At 52.4% G+C, this 14881-nt stretch overlaps 4 protein-coding genes across 4 annotated transcripts; 3 read left to right on the forward strand and 1 right to left on the reverse strand.

Moving 5' to 3' along the window:
• Positions 1–302: 302 nt before the first annotated feature.
• On the forward strand, positions 303–1572 carry KY384_008640 (uncharacterized protein; the record flags this gene model as incomplete). Its single annotated transcript, XM_044817128.1, has 2 exons — positions 303–897; positions 956–1572. 2 exons carry the CDS (start codon positions 303–305, stop codon positions 1570–1572), a joined length of 1212 nt encoding a protein of 403 aa, XP_044666493.1.
• A 3149-nt stretch (positions 1573–4721) lies between these two features.
• Positions 4722–6540, forward strand: KY384_008641 (uncharacterized protein; the record flags this gene model as incomplete). The annotated part of the gene is made up of 2 exons (XM_044817129.1): positions 4722–4739; positions 4792–6540. 2 exons carry the CDS (start codon positions 4722–4724, stop codon positions 6538–6540), a joined length of 1767 nt encoding a protein of 588 aa, XP_044666494.1.
• Positions 6541–7799: 1259 nt separating this feature from the next.
• On the reverse strand, positions 7800–8699 carry KY384_008642 (uncharacterized protein; the record flags this gene model as incomplete). Its single annotated transcript, XM_044817130.1, has 1 exon — positions 7800–8699. The coding sequence occupies one exon, from the start codon at positions 8697–8699 to the stop codon at positions 7800–7802; it is 900 nt and encodes a 299-aa protein (XP_044666495.1).
• A 2126-nt stretch (positions 8700–10825) lies between these two features.
• On the forward strand, positions 10826–12374 carry KY384_008643 (uncharacterized protein; the record flags this gene model as incomplete). Its single annotated transcript, XM_044817131.1, has 4 exons — positions 10826–10910; positions 11333–11692; positions 11849–11905; positions 11992–12374. 4 exons carry the CDS (start codon positions 10826–10828, stop codon positions 12372–12374), a joined length of 885 nt encoding a protein of 294 aa, XP_044666496.1.
• Between the last annotated feature and the right edge of the window lie 2507 nt (positions 12375–14881).

The raw sequence follows: 14881 nt of genomic DNA on the forward strand, positions 1-14881 counted from the left end.
CATCGCTTTGACTTTCAATTCCAGAGCGCCATGCCGTGCTTATGTTCGTCGAAAGGCGGCTTTGATTCGTTCTCATCTTTCAAGGACGTGTTTAGCGCAGCTCCATATAATTATAACCCTTTTGGGCGTCCTGTTGGCTTCGTCGAGTGTCCTTATTTCATTGATGTTGAGAGAGATGGCTTTCTTCACCAGGAGAGGGAAAGCTTCATTCGTAAAATCTTGACTATATATTTCTCCTTCAGCTTCCACTTTTCTCATCTAGTTTTCTAGCAACTGCAAAGCACTTACAACCAACGTTCAAGATGAGGATCTCAAGCTATCTCTCCCTTGGGAGTTTCGTACCAACCGTCCTTGCTCAAAGCATGGTCACCAACACCATGAATTCTACAACTAGTATCAAAGAGTACTGCATGACCACATTGGCAAGCACAAGCCAGCATATCATTCCCAAGGTCATCATCAGCGAAGTGCTGGCTCCCGAATTCGTCGAGCTTAGCGGCTACACTAGCACCCCAGTCTCGACGAAGACGGATCGCAGGCTATTGCACACCGCCAACAAGACTATTGACCGTCTTACGACTGTAGTGACAACTGATTTGAAGCCGACGGACACGTACATCTCAACAGAGACGCTCATAAAGACGACAACTGAGAGCACCGTCACGTACATAAATGCTACATCTACGTTAGACGACACTACAACGTCGATCGCGACTATCATCGTCCCAACGCCCGACAACTTTGAAAACATACAGCACTCCTCAAATGACACAACCCTGGGCCATGCAATTCCCCTCAATCAGTCTCTCGAAGCCAAACCAGAATCGTTCCCTCAGAAATCATTCCCTTCAGGAGGGCAGAACGGGAGCGACTTGATCTTCCCCGATGCGATTACATGTGCGGCCCACTTTCCCCCTCCCCGTTCCCTGACGCACAGCCACTAACTCACCTCTAGGCCGCTCTTACCATCGTATCTACTACACCCTCGGCATCACCTCCGTCGTCCCCACATCCACGACAACCGTCCACCTCCCCAACGCCAAAACGACCACCTCCACAATCACAAACCTGGATACTACAACCTCTACCATCGCGCTCAATGCCCGTGTCACTGAGACGACAACACAAACCCTCACTGTTGCTACTGCAGTCGCATCCTCCACCGTCACCGTCGAACCAACCTTGCTCATCGAGCGCAAGCAAACAACAACCATCAAAGAGGCCTGCCGTCCCACCAACGTCCTTGGCCCCCAGCTCAACAACACCAGTCTCCTCACTAACGACTACCTCTTCCACAACGACACGACGAAAGTCACTGTTGGCGGGGCGGACGACCCGTACGAGTGCTGCGTCGTCTGCTATCAGTCTGAAGGGTGCGAATACTCGCGGTTCAGCTCGAAGGAGAAGCTGTGCCAGAATTATATCAAGGCGGATAGTAGGACGTGCGATAACAGAGCCTACGTCGGGGTTTTCTTTAGGACGGAGTCGCTGGATTTTGACCAGGACGATGTTTTTCCCAGCTACTACTCGAATGGGCCGTGTGGGGTTTTGGCTGATGGGGGGCATGAATGAGTGATTGTTCGTCAATGATGAAGTGAGGAGGGGAAGGGAAGGTCAGGGTAGTTTGTACCAACGGATTGGGAAAGGCATAGTCTGGTAGACACACTTTTGTAAATTATGAACACTAGGTCTGCCCAGAGAAACAATCAATCCCATCTACATCCACTCGTCCTCACCCCGCACCAGCCCAAGACGCTTCATTCATCGCCACTTCTAACCCACGCGACTACTTCGCCCTTTCCCCTCACTGCAGTTACAATTAGTCCCTTCCCCCGTCCCTCCCCCACCTCCCCCGCTCTCCTTCCCTCCCCACGCCCCGCTCTCTCCTTCCCTCCTTCCCCCTTCTCATCACCACCCACCAAGATCCCCCTCCTCATCAACACACACCCTCCTCTCACCGCCCAACCACCGCACCTTCGCTTCCTCCAACCGTCCCCGCTCTTCCGCGCAGTGCTGGATATATGCCCAAATCGCGCGCATGACGCCTGTCCAGCATCCAGCCCTACCCGTGCCCCTACCGTCCCTTCCCCTGCCCCTGCCACTGCCCTTCTCCGTCGTCGAGGTTGAGGGTGAGGGGCAGGGGGAGGGTGAGGGGGAGGAGGGGGAGGGGGAGGAGGTAGTTTTCTCACTCTGCTCATGGCGGTGGGGTGGTGGCGCGTCGTGCATGTGGGAGGGCGAGTTCTGGCCACGTCGGCGGCGGAAGGGGGGGATTTGCTGGGTTTGCGGGATTGGGAGGGGGATGGGGAGGGTTATTGAGTGGGCGCGGGGGGTTGATGGTTTGGGGTTGTTCTGGTTGGGTTGAGGTTTGTTTTGGCGGGGTGGGCGGGGTAGGTAGGGCGGCGGAATTCCAAATGGCTCGTCGTATGGCATGTAGAGGAGGGCGGGCATTGTTGCGACGGATGAGGAGGGGGAGAAGGGGAGGATGGTGGGTTGTTAAGATGAGTGGAGGTGGGGGAGAAGGTTGTTGCAGCAAGAGGGATGAAGGAATGAAGGCACTCGCAATTGAGAGAGGCTTTTGTTGTGACTGGTTTAGAGGGCGGGGATGGATGGGGATGGCGTGCGAGGGCATGGCATGGTCAGGGAGGGCCAGTGGGTCTGCAGTGTGGTTCATTGAGATGGCCATGGATGGCGTGATGCGAATATGCAGTGGTCGGTGAAAGCATTTTGGTATTGTTGTGTTGATGAAGTGGAGATAATGCTATGGCCGTGGCTGGGTAACCCCAGTGGAACGTAGATTCTCTGGCCAATGATGGCGTATGCGATGACTATGGATGGAGAAATCCTTGGGTACTATTTGTTGAAGCCAATCGGGGAATCCTCGGGGCTGGCCTCTGAAGGTCTAGAATCATTCAGATGTGCTCAATTGAGGACCGCCATGAGCATGCTTGGATTTATTGGACTGTTGTTCTGCCACCATGAGAGATCTGTTTGGTCGGTGTGAATAAGTATGTTCTGGTGCATCCAATTGTGGAAGGACATTCATGATGTGGCTTTGGCAATATGGGAATTTCTTTCGTAATCAATATCTAGCTTGCCTGTAAAAGCTGCTAGCTCATTTGAGCACTTTTTCGCATCGCATCACATCATGAACAGCATTTGCGGTGCAAAGCTGTCATAGCGAGTTGAATTTTCATGTCAGAATTTTCTGGGGAATGTCAAAGTCATGGATGCTAATTTCCCTCATCTGGGGTCAGCAACAGCGCGCTTGTTCGATCGATTTGAGGCAGTGGTGAGGACGGTGTACGGCGTAGCAGATGTTGGATGTTAGGCCCCAAGGAGGCTGATCATATGGACCACTGAAACATGCAAAGTTGGAGTGAGATGAACGGAGGCTCTGACGAATTCAGAAACAGAGCCAGGAGACAACAAGTCGAACGCAAGTGTTACAGTCTAGCAGTTGGACGAGGTTCATGTGGAGGTATCTTGGCAGCGATTGAGGCTGAAGTGAACTCTCACGATTGGGGACTGGGAGGTACCCTTGAGTTGTCCATCCTTCGATGTAAGTACCAAGGCTTCAAAAAGTCGATCATTGAAAAGAGCTCAAGTATGCCCATTGGAGGGTTCGATTGAGATCGCGGTAGACTGGGCGGAGAGAAGTCTGGATGCGGTTGAAAATTTCATCTCTGTACCTGAGGAAAATCGCTCATATAAGATCTATGAAACGTATATAGATATTAAGCTGCCAAGGGCAAGAGAAAGGCTGATGGACATCTGACCAGTAGGAGACTTTCCGTGCACAGAGATTTGTGCAGACTTTGAAGAGTTGAAACGGTAGCTAGGGGAGCATTCAGCTCTTTACTGGAAAGGGTTAGGCGGGGGCGTCAGTGCGGCGCATGACCCCGCACTTAGTCCGCCTTAGCTGACACCAGCCTGCATTAGTTGGGCCTAGCGTAGCCCTTAGTTTGTCCCTCTCCGACGCCGAATCTCGATCGCGGAAGGCTTAGGGCTGCGTCTGATCTTGCGATTGGTCGAGATGATGAGTCAGCAGGTCGAAGAGTTTTCCTGCTTGGCCACGCGACAGGAAGTTGGTCAGAGGCTGGAGGGTCGTGAGTGGCCAACGACCAACACCCACCACGAACATACCTGCAGACTCTGCTGTCGCAACCACCAACTCATCTACTACTACTACTACTACTCGGCTAGGATGACTATCATGATGATATCTCCTTTGGGGTGGTGTGTTCTCCCTTGCTGTTTGCAGGATGTTGTCCCTCGCAACGCTACCCAGCTCCAGCCTCGGATGACGTCTACCCTTTAGTTTCCCTCCCACCCCATTTTCAATTCCCCGGATCCAACACTCACTCACATGATTTCTCATTTTTGGTTTGCTCCCCACAAAATTCTATTGTCCGCCCGCTAGCTTCTTTCTTCTTTCCACTTCAACTACTCCATCACTTCTTCTCCCATCTTTTGTATATAATTGAGCTGCCCCAGTCTTTGCTTACATCCTTCTCCATCTCACTCGCCACCATCGACCGGTGCCGCATGTGACTGCCTGTCGACCACCTCCTCCTCCTCCCGTCCCTACCCGCCGCTCTCCACGGTATCCGGTGACCATCAGCAACAAAGCTACATGACGACACCATCTTAGCTATCTCTTCATATCTTGCCGCCCCACCTTACGGTTACAGTCACAGCTATCAACACGCACCACCGCAATCATGTCGGTCGCCCTGCAGGTACAAGCCCCAATACACATCCGCTGAGATCCTCCGCTAACAGCACTGAAAGGATCCCATATCCACTGACGACTCCTCGTCCGATAATGCGGAGCCAAAGCCAAGGGCGCCTGTCATGCTCCCTGAGCACGTCGCACACGCCAAAGACCTCCCCTACGCAGAAAGAGAAGAGCTACACGAGAACGAGGTCTATGAACAGCTAGGATTCTGCTTCCCCACATGGAAGAAATGGTCCATCTTGACTGTCATCTTCCTCGTACAAACCTCCATGAACTTCAACACCTCGCTGTACTCCAATGCCGTCAACGGTATCTCCTATGACTTCGGGGTCAGCAAGCAAGCCGCCCGTCTCGGGGCTGCCCTCTTCCTCATCACGTACGCCTTCGGATGCGAGCTGTGGGCGCCCTGGTCGGAGGAGTTCGGTCGCAAGCCCGTTCTACAAGCTTCATTGTTTTTGGTCAACCTCTGGCAGATCCCCGTCGCCCTGGCCCCCAACTTCGGTACCATTCTGGTCTGTCGCTCCCTAGGCGGTCTGTCGACCGCAGGAGGATCGGTAACCCTAGGAATGGTCGCAGATCTGTGGGAAGCCGAGGACCAACAGTATGCCGTCGCCTTTGTCGTCTTCTCCTCCGTCGGAGGTTCGATCCTGGGTCCCGTCGTCGGCGGCTTTACCGAGCAATTCCTTGACTGGAAATGGTCCATCTGGATTCAGTTGATCTTTGGCGGCGCCATCCAACTCGTACATCTCCTCGTTGTTCCCGAAACTCGCACAGCTATCATGGTGGATAGAATCGCCAAGAAGAAACGCAAGGAAAACCCTCGACTCAATATCTATGGTCCGAGTGAGACGCAGCCATTCAAGGAACGATTCAGCGCCAAGGAAATTGTTTCCACCTGGCTGCGACCCTTCCAAATGTTCTTGACGGAACCGATCGTGCTCACCCTCAGCTTACTCTCCGGCTTCTCTGACGCGCTGATCTTCATGTTCATTCAATCCTTCGCCCTCGTGTACGAGCTCTGGAACTTCAAGCCATTCGCCATCGGTCTCGCCTTCCTGCCTATCCTGATCGGCTACTTCATCGCCTGGGCCGCCTTCATCCCGGCCTTCAAACGCAACAAGCACGACCGCCTAGCGCACCCTGGCGACGAAAAAGCCCAGTACGAATCTCGCCTCTACTTTCTGCTCTGGCTGGCTCCCTGCCTTCCCATCGGCCTACTGGGCTACGGATACACCTGCACAGGTCCACCCCTTCATTGGATCGGCAGTATGGTCTTCGCCGCCGTCATCGGCATCGCTAACTATGCCATCTACATGGCAACAATCGACTACATGATCTGCGCCTACGGCCCATACTCCGCCTCCGCAACAGGCGGCAACGGCTGGTCTCGCGACATCCTTGCCGGTATCCTCACGTTGCCTGCCACGCCCTTCTTCCAAAACATCGGCCCAAAAGAGAAAACGACAGCACCCAATCACCTCAGTGACGCCTTCATGATCCTCTTTTGTATCTCCATCGTCCTCGTCGCCGCCGTCTACGTTATCTACTGGTACGGTCCCGTCTTGCGCAAGCGTAGTCCCTTCGCGCAGCAACTTGCCAAGGCGAGTCAGGAGAATAATGGCCGCTCGATGAGTGTGAAGCCGACGAATTATGGGAGCACGTCTGCGAGTAGGAGTGCAAGTGTTGCACGTGCGAGGAGCTCGATTGCGGGTGGAAGAGGAAATCTGACTGCTGCGCATCAGGAGAGGTTGGATAAGATTGCGGAGGCGAATGGAATTGAGGGTGCAGGGGAGAAGGCGTGAGTGGTGTTGTTGTTGTTGTTGTGGTTGTTGTTGTTGTTGTGTGGTGCTGAATGTGTGTGCTGATGTGTGTGCGAGTGGTAGGTGGGTGGAGAGATGCAGGAGGTTGCGCGAGAGATGTTGGAGGTTGTTTGAGAGACAATGGGACGGGGCGTGAGTGGTGTTGTTGCTCTTGTGATTGTGTGTTATGTGCTGCTGAGTGTGGGTACTAATATGCTTGCGACTGGCAGTTTGACTTTGCTGGAGAGATGCTATAACCGGGTGCGGAGAAGCTGGGTGGGTACATTCTTCAGGTACTTGAGCAACACCTGGGTGGGAATAGTCTGGGAATGGCTCTGGAGATGAATTCCGGAGAAAGGGGGAGAGTGGGGAGGCAGCTCACGGCCCCGCTCTTCTTTCTTGGACTTAGTGGTCAACGTCTTGGGGAAACACATGGATATATACATATGCATAAGGTTAGCCTGGATGGGAGGGTCATTTGGAAACGGAACGGCGAATGGGGCGGAGGATGATATCCCATCGATTGAAACTTGGCATTTGAAATGGCTGATTGCGTGTTTGCAACCCCCTTTACCCCCGCTCGTAGTGAACTGCACAAATGGATGTATGCACCCATGAATAACATAGTTATGGAATGAAACGGATTCATGTTGATTTAAACTATTGTTCGCCTTGTTCAGGGGTTTGAGTACAGCATTGACATTCCAAGAATGACTCATCATGGGAGCGTGTGTTGGTCGTGCATCGCTATCATGCATATCATTCTCGATGCTCCTCGTCTCGAATATGGGATTTGGAGGCCTCGCGAAAGGGAGCGCACTAAGAGACTAAAACATCGTATCTGGTCAGGGCATTGATCATGGCAGTCTATACATCGACCCCAATCTCTTTCTAGCAGCGAGGCTTTTTCTAGCCAGTACTTCCCATCTTTTACTCAGTAGACTGACATCCATATGCAGTCACCGCCACCACCAACACCGCAGACGCTTTCTTCGATTACACTACGACGACTGAGCAGTGCATTACTAATGGCACTATCGACTACACGGTCACAAGCGAACAATGCACCGCCGATTGCGCCCCTAGACGGTGGTCTAGTCACGAGAACTATTGTATCACTCTTTGTATTACCTCCATGATAGTTGGTCACATCACGGGGCAGTGAGCTTGGTTGATCGAACCATACTCTGCGAGAAAACTACACTGGAGAGCATCATACCGCATTCATTGGCTGCCACGACTCGCCCTCGCCACACCTCCAATCACAGACTCGTGAGACCCGTGACATTGCTCACCACAGCTGATATACCTAGCGTCTTACCCAACCCCCCACCGTCACCATCCAAAGCTTCCGCCGCCTCAAGCACCTTCGAAATCGGATCATCCGGCCGAAACGTGACTCTGCTCCAATCCGTCCGGATCTGCTCGACAACCAACCTGACAAAATCCTCCTCATCCCTCACAGTGACGCAATTCAAGATCTCCTCATCCGTACTATCCTGATTCACCCTCGTCCCCTCCTCCTCCCCCTCCCCTCTCTCATCCTTAATCTGATTGATCAACCCAATCACCCTCAACGGCTCCATCTTCTCAAACACCTCCGCGAACTCCGCAATGTACGGACTTCGCAACCCGTACTGCAGCATAATAATCTCCGTCCCCGCTCGCTTCAGCTTCTCCTTCACCGCCAACGACGCCGAGCGTGCATTCAGTTCCCGCAAAGGCCGTTTAAGCACTTTCCCGTAATCGTGCCCCAACCCCAGTTCTTTGGCCAGGTCTATTAGTATGTCCGCCCGGTGCAGCTCGAATACTTCCGAGGGCGTGTCGGCGGAGACGGGGTCCGTGTTCGGGTCCGTAGAGGCGGCGATCCCAAGCCCGATCCAGTCCAGGATCCGCTGCGCTGGCCACCCGTCGATTGTGGCTTCCGCTTGCGTTATGTCCGCGAAGGAGGCGTACGCTTCCTCGCCCACGTTGGCGAGACTCGTGCGGAATCTGGGGAAGAATTTTAGTTTGGGGAGGGTGAGGGCCGGGGATGGGGAGGCTGCGGTGGGTGTGGTCGCGTTGGGGTTTGGGGCCTGTGGCGTGGGTGCTGCGAGTGCTGTTGTGAGATATGATAGTGTGAGGGCAGTGGTTGGAAGCCAGTGGTAGGGGGGAAAGAACATTGCTGGCTGATGAATGGAGTTCTGGGTCTTTGAGAGTCGTGTGGGATTAGTCTGCGTCAACTTCCCCAGGAAGGAAAGGCTGGAAGACAAAGCTTCGTCAATCAAGGACTTGTACTTGTGATAATCAAAAGAACAAGTCGTTAAGCTAGATTCAAAAATTCTAGGCACGCACGAGGTCTTTCTTCCCACGACTACCAATCACTGTAACAGATCGGCTAGGGCGTAAGACAGGAGCTCGTCGCTTATTCCACGCCTCGCGCATTCTGCATGACTGGAATATCTTAGTCGAACAGCAGGTGCCGTACGGTATTACATGCACTGGGAATTCTAAGGTCTTTATATCGAGTCTATCTTCAAGTCAAGCTCATACACCCTCCTCAATGTACTCGTCAATGCAAGCTGTAAGCTTTTTCATCAATGCACGGATCTTGTGGTTTTACCCTGAGCACAGGCCATGGAAGTGGAGCCATCCTCCATCCCGCCTAGAATTGAACACAGTCCGGGGGGGTTTATACGCAGCATAATCGTAGCGTTCCCACTCGAAAGGAAAAGGGGCACCGTGCCCCGGTATGTAAAGCTATATTTAGCACTCAACCCTGCCGTGAGACCCGACGAAACGAAACGAAACGCTGGAAAATTAAACGGCTGGGGCTGGTGGGGTGAGACTTTGGGGCGCTTAGAAGTGAGAGTTGTGCGCTGAGAAGGAAGGGGATCGGTGGTATGGCATTCTGTGGTTTATTTAAAGGACGGGGTAGGCAGCTGAGAAATCCTATAGGGGACGTACGTTCCCATCATGAAATTAAATAGCATACAAATGTGGCCTTGCCGAGCCGAAGCTGTCAGGGGTGTGTCTTCGAGAGGCAAGATTGCGGAAAATTGTCCAACACTTGCCTGAAGACTCATTTATTTCAATGCGTTATCGTGCTGGCACACCACCTAAGCCTCCAGGGCAGATAGGTAAGGCCTAAAAAAATTCGTAGAGTAAAGCCCCGCGCGAGACATTTGGATAATAACCTTCAATGGGAGATGAAAATCTCATGATTCTTTGCGCGAGCATTTTGGCAGCCCCTTCTTCCCTCTTGATTTGAACGAAGTCTGAGTTCTCCGCCACTGTTGCAGGAGCATCGGAAAGGATATCCATGGTAGTGATGCGAGATCAACGCGCCCTACCATGACGAGTTAGTCTTGCAATGCCAATTCTGCACTCAACTCCCAGAACAATTCATCAAAAACGGTGAGAAGTAGCTTAACGATGGGCCACTTTCTATACTTAGTGCCACCTCGACGGCGCCACTTACAGCTAGTGACATCTTTGTCAACATGAAGTTTACTTGCTAGAGCCAGAGACAGCGGTCTGGAATGTGGGATGTAGGTTTCCAGACCAGAGAGGGGCCATGCAAGCAGCTTTCGTTAGGTATGACGAAATGCAAGGACAATTACATCTGGACACAACATCTCACATCTGGGTTGGATCCATGAGCTAGCGAGGACGATGAGGCGATAATCATGGTCGATGCTCCTGCAACGATGGACCTGTGAAAGGAAAATGCGTCTTAAGATGGTATTTTGGTGGCTTCGCTAGGGGAAGCGCGCCAAGCGACTAGAGTCTTGGCAGCTACCTCAATCCGGTCAAGCGCCAGATGTCCGGCGTTCTTGGACGTTGCATTCAAAGGGCTGGATCCAGATGCGACCTTGAAATGGCACCAGATGCTGCCCTGCAGTCACGGTCCGGTCACGCACTGTTACAACCCCAATCCGGCCATAACACCAAAGGGACGAGATGGCTTCAGCCCTTGATCCTGCGCCTCAAGCCACAGAACGCTTCTAGACAGCGCGTTGTCACCCGCCCAGAGCTACCATGAAGCCTCTGCATGCGCACAGCGGCATCGGTTCAAGATATATTCGCTCTCCCCTTCAACATGTCTTCAATTCTTAAAAGCTTTCCAGACTTCTGCAGACACGCTCACTGGAGCATCCTCACTATCTTGTCAAACCATTCACCATGTCAGTCTATACATCAACGCCTGTCTCTTTCCAGCAGCTAGGCTTCTCCCAGCCCGCACTTCCCACTCCACCAACAGACCCTTTGCTACCCACGTTCCCACAGCAGCCAAAGGTATTGCATCATGACAACACCACACAGAACCAATTCTGACTCTAGTAGCTACCTGAAGGATGGCAAGCGATATGGAATGATCGGCATCGGACATGGTAAGGTCACCTACCGTCTCAATTTGCCTGCGTATTGACCAATCATGTCCAGGTACTATGCAAACATCTCCACCGGAGCAACGCAATGGACCATACCAGGGCAGCAACAGCAATCTGCTCTCACAGGATACCCAACGCCATCATCCTCTCCCCGACCGGCCCTGAATGGCCTAGGTCAATCTCCATCGAATGTTACATCCTACTTCCTGAACCAGCCGTCACCCACCTCACATCCAGTTCAACAACAACCCGACTCCGCCCGCAGCGCGGCCAATTTCTGTTATCAACAACCTCCATTCACCCAATACTCCACCACATTATCTCCCTACGACACCACAACACCAACTCGCCCCCAATCCACCGGCCCGCCCACCCAACGACCTCTTTCAACAGGCCCACATCTCCAACGCCCAAATTCTCAGGGCCCTCCCCCTTAGCTCAATCCTTCGCGCCACCCCCAACACAGCAGCGTGAAGGCGGTAAAGTAGCGAAGAAAGGTGGAATAATGGGCCTTCTAGCAGGTGGCGCCGCTAGCACCGCAAAATCCGCTATGAAGAGTCAGCAGCTCCATGTCCGGCAGCAGCAACGTCCTGGCGGTTACCCGCAAAGACCTCCGCCTACGCAAAGTTATCGAATGGGCGGGGAGATTGGGCCTGGTGGTGCCGCGGTCTTGGCCGGAGGCGCGGGTGTCGCAGCCGGTGCGGGCGGGATGTATCTCTACGACCAGCAGGGGGTCCAAGGGCAACAACAGGGGGGCTATTATGATACGGATGGTCTGTGGGGTGAGTCTCCTTTTAGAATAAGAAGTCGTTGAGGATACTGACGGAGCTATAGTTGTATATGAGAGTAACAATAGTAGTGGGATTTATGATGAGAGTAGGGAATTTGGTGAGCCGCCTTTACCCCCATTTTCTGCATGGAGGTTGATGTAAATATAGTCGTTTACGATACTATAGATACCGCGAGTGGGTATAACACTGAGATGGGAGAGTATGGTAAGTGCTTCCTCCCTGTGCCCTCCTCTAAACACTGAAAATGATTTCTCTGATCTTCTACTAAACAGACTAACATTCATGCGCAGGCACTTACGACGCGAACACCGACGCTACCGTCGACTACACCTTCAAGACAACCCAATGCAACAGCGACGGCAGCACAGACTACATCGTCACAGACGAACAATACAACTCCGATGGCTCCGTCGACTACGCCACCGCTACCACTGAGTATGATGCGGATGCCGACGCGACGTATGCGCAGGCGTCGCATGAGGAAACTGACTACGACGGAATAGGGTGTGATGGGGTGGACGCAGGGTATGAGGAGACAGCACACGAGGAGACTAATTACGCAGTCGCTGAAGATGGCGAGGGGTACGCAGAGGAGTATGTAGCGGAAGAGTCTTATGCGGTAGCAGACTACCGTTACGACGACGGGGATGACGGTTGTGGGGGCGACTGGTGATCTCAATCGTGCACAGTGATCAGGCGCTGTATATCATGTCTGGAGGCGTGAGCTAAGTCCTGGAAGCGAGGCCGTGATATGTATAGATGAAGGTAGTATGAGTATATATGATAATATCTGTAATGTAATGCAACGTAAAGGCAGGACCAGCTTCGACCCCCACCAACCCAACCTGCATGGGATCACCAGCCTGGCCTTGCTGCATATGCTATGCTGTTCCCATTCTTTCTTACCCCCCAACCCAACACCTCCAACCCCCTCACAAGAATGCGGCATTGCGAACGTTTTCGCCACTTTGATTACGTTCAGTGCTTTTTGCCCGCCCCATCTCACCACACACAGCTCTTCGACGAGAAAATCTTCTGGCAGTGCCGGCACAGGAGCGTGGAGGACAACCCAACTATACGTGTGCAATGCGCTTGTGGCGAGAGATTGGTGATGCACTCCCATAATTTTTTTGGCCCCGCCCCATCGTTGGTAATATCCTTGAAGGTGCTGGGATGGTAGACCCCATAACCCTTGACGGACGGAAGCGCGCGATGTTGGACTGCCTCGGACGGCGGAGAGGAGGGAGGGGGGTCGCCTTTTGTGGCGATGGGGTGGGGATTGGGGAATGTCGGCGGTGTGGATTTAATTTAAAGGGCAAGTGGCTGATAGTAATGATAGTTCGTGAATGGGGAAGTAGGATTAGGGGGGTTTGTATGTTTTGGGTTGAGGAAGATGAGAGCGGCAGTGCGAGATCGTTTGGTGGCAAAGGTATGGAATGGGATGATGTTATGCCGCCTGGTTGGTCTGAGTCGTATTCCAGCATTCTTACACTTGGTCGCAGATGGGGAATCTTGTCTAGGATAAGGACAATCCGAGGATGGGTATTTGTGAAACCTTTTTTGAGCAGACGAAGCAGGCGACTTGTCTTAGGGAACGTTACAGAGTGGATATGATTTGGAAAGATGATAGAGTATTCCCGTACAACACCTGATTATGCAGGTACTGTACGACGTCTTTCGGCCAATGATTCAGCATCATTGGTTTTTTTCTAGGTTCTGTGCGACGTTTTCGCGTGAATTTTCCTACTCTCTGAACGCCACCCCAATCGGAGGCAGAATATATAGGTTGATCTTCTCCCCCATCTTCATCAGACTTTCCACATTTTCCACATTTTCCGCACAGCCCCCAGAACATTACAACGCACCAAAACCTTGGACTCTCGCCAAAATGAGCAAGATGATGAGCCTCGCAGACCTAGAGCGCCTGTCCAAAGACACAGACAAACTCCTCGACGACATGGAAGCATGCGGCATGAGAGTATTACGGCTCAAAAAATGCCAATGCCGCTCCTCAAAACCCACCGAAGAAAACTGGAAAATTTGCATCGCCGCCCGCCTCGAAAGTGCCGAAATGGTCGGCGAACACTTCCGCCCAGACATCGCTGAGGCGAGTGATGATTGCACGGAATCAGAACGTGGTATTGCACAATGGGAACAACCTCTAAACTGCAAAATTACAAGGAGCTTGAGGAAGAACACTCCAGGCAGCTACGCTGGGTGGAATTTGTCAAGAATACGGAACGTCGCTGCTTGACCATCTTGTACACCGATTTCCCGAATTGTTGGCCTCGGCGTAATTTGTGTGATGATCTGGAGGTTTACAAGACGGGACGGGTACCGAGCGGTTTGAAGGGGGCGGAGGTTCCAGGGGCGGTTGCGCTTGAGGCGGTGGGGGTTCCGGAATTGGAAGGGAGGAGAGTGAACTGGGGGAATTTTCAGGAGCCGGGGCGATCGGGTGGGGGTGATGGGAATGGGGATGGGTGGATTGAGCCGGGGCGACCGGGTTAGATTTGGGGGAGATGGGTTGATCTGAGTTGTGTGATTTTAAGGCGGGGTTTCTTGTGCTTGCTCGGAAGATATTACAGGACTTGGGAGAAAATAGCACTTTTGGCGTGGATGTGCTAGGGAGAAAGGGCTATGTTAGAGCTTGCGGAAGATGCATCGGTTTCTTGTAGACGTAGAAAGAGCAACGAAGAAGACCGTGATGTAGGATCGTCGATGATAGCTCAGAGCACATAGACAATGTAATGTACAGCATGAATCGGCAAATTGCAGCAAGTCATTTGTTTTCGGTTCAACTTATATTGGGAAGGCTTGTTTTACCTCCGGTCTAGATGCTCTCTTTCACTCTTTGCATTTAGCGAAAAACACGGAAGTTTTATCATCTATAGACGAGGAAATAGGCAGAGTATGTAAAGACGCAAGGGTCAGGGTGGGGAAGGTCTCTCGATCGAGCCAACCAGGTACAATAGAGACCTTGAAGCAAACATTAGCTAAAATTATCGGCAGGTGACCGCATAACACAAACCATCCAGCACAACGTTCTTAAAGTGCGCGTCCTCTAATTCCCCAACATTTTCTCCAGCCAAAAGCTCAGCTTGGTGGTCGAGCCAATCAGATCTATAAACTCAACAGATCCAGTTGCAGGCGAGACGTGCAGGATGTTGCTCGACGCACTTC

Source organism: Bacidia gigantensis (genome assembly GCF_019456465.1).
Source record: "Bacidia gigantensis strain McMullin 20006 chromosome Unknown contig_295, whole genome shotgun sequence".
Taxonomy (NCBI): domain Eukaryota; kingdom Fungi; phylum Ascomycota; class Lecanoromycetes; order Lecanorales; family Ramalinaceae; genus Bacidia; species Bacidia gigantensis.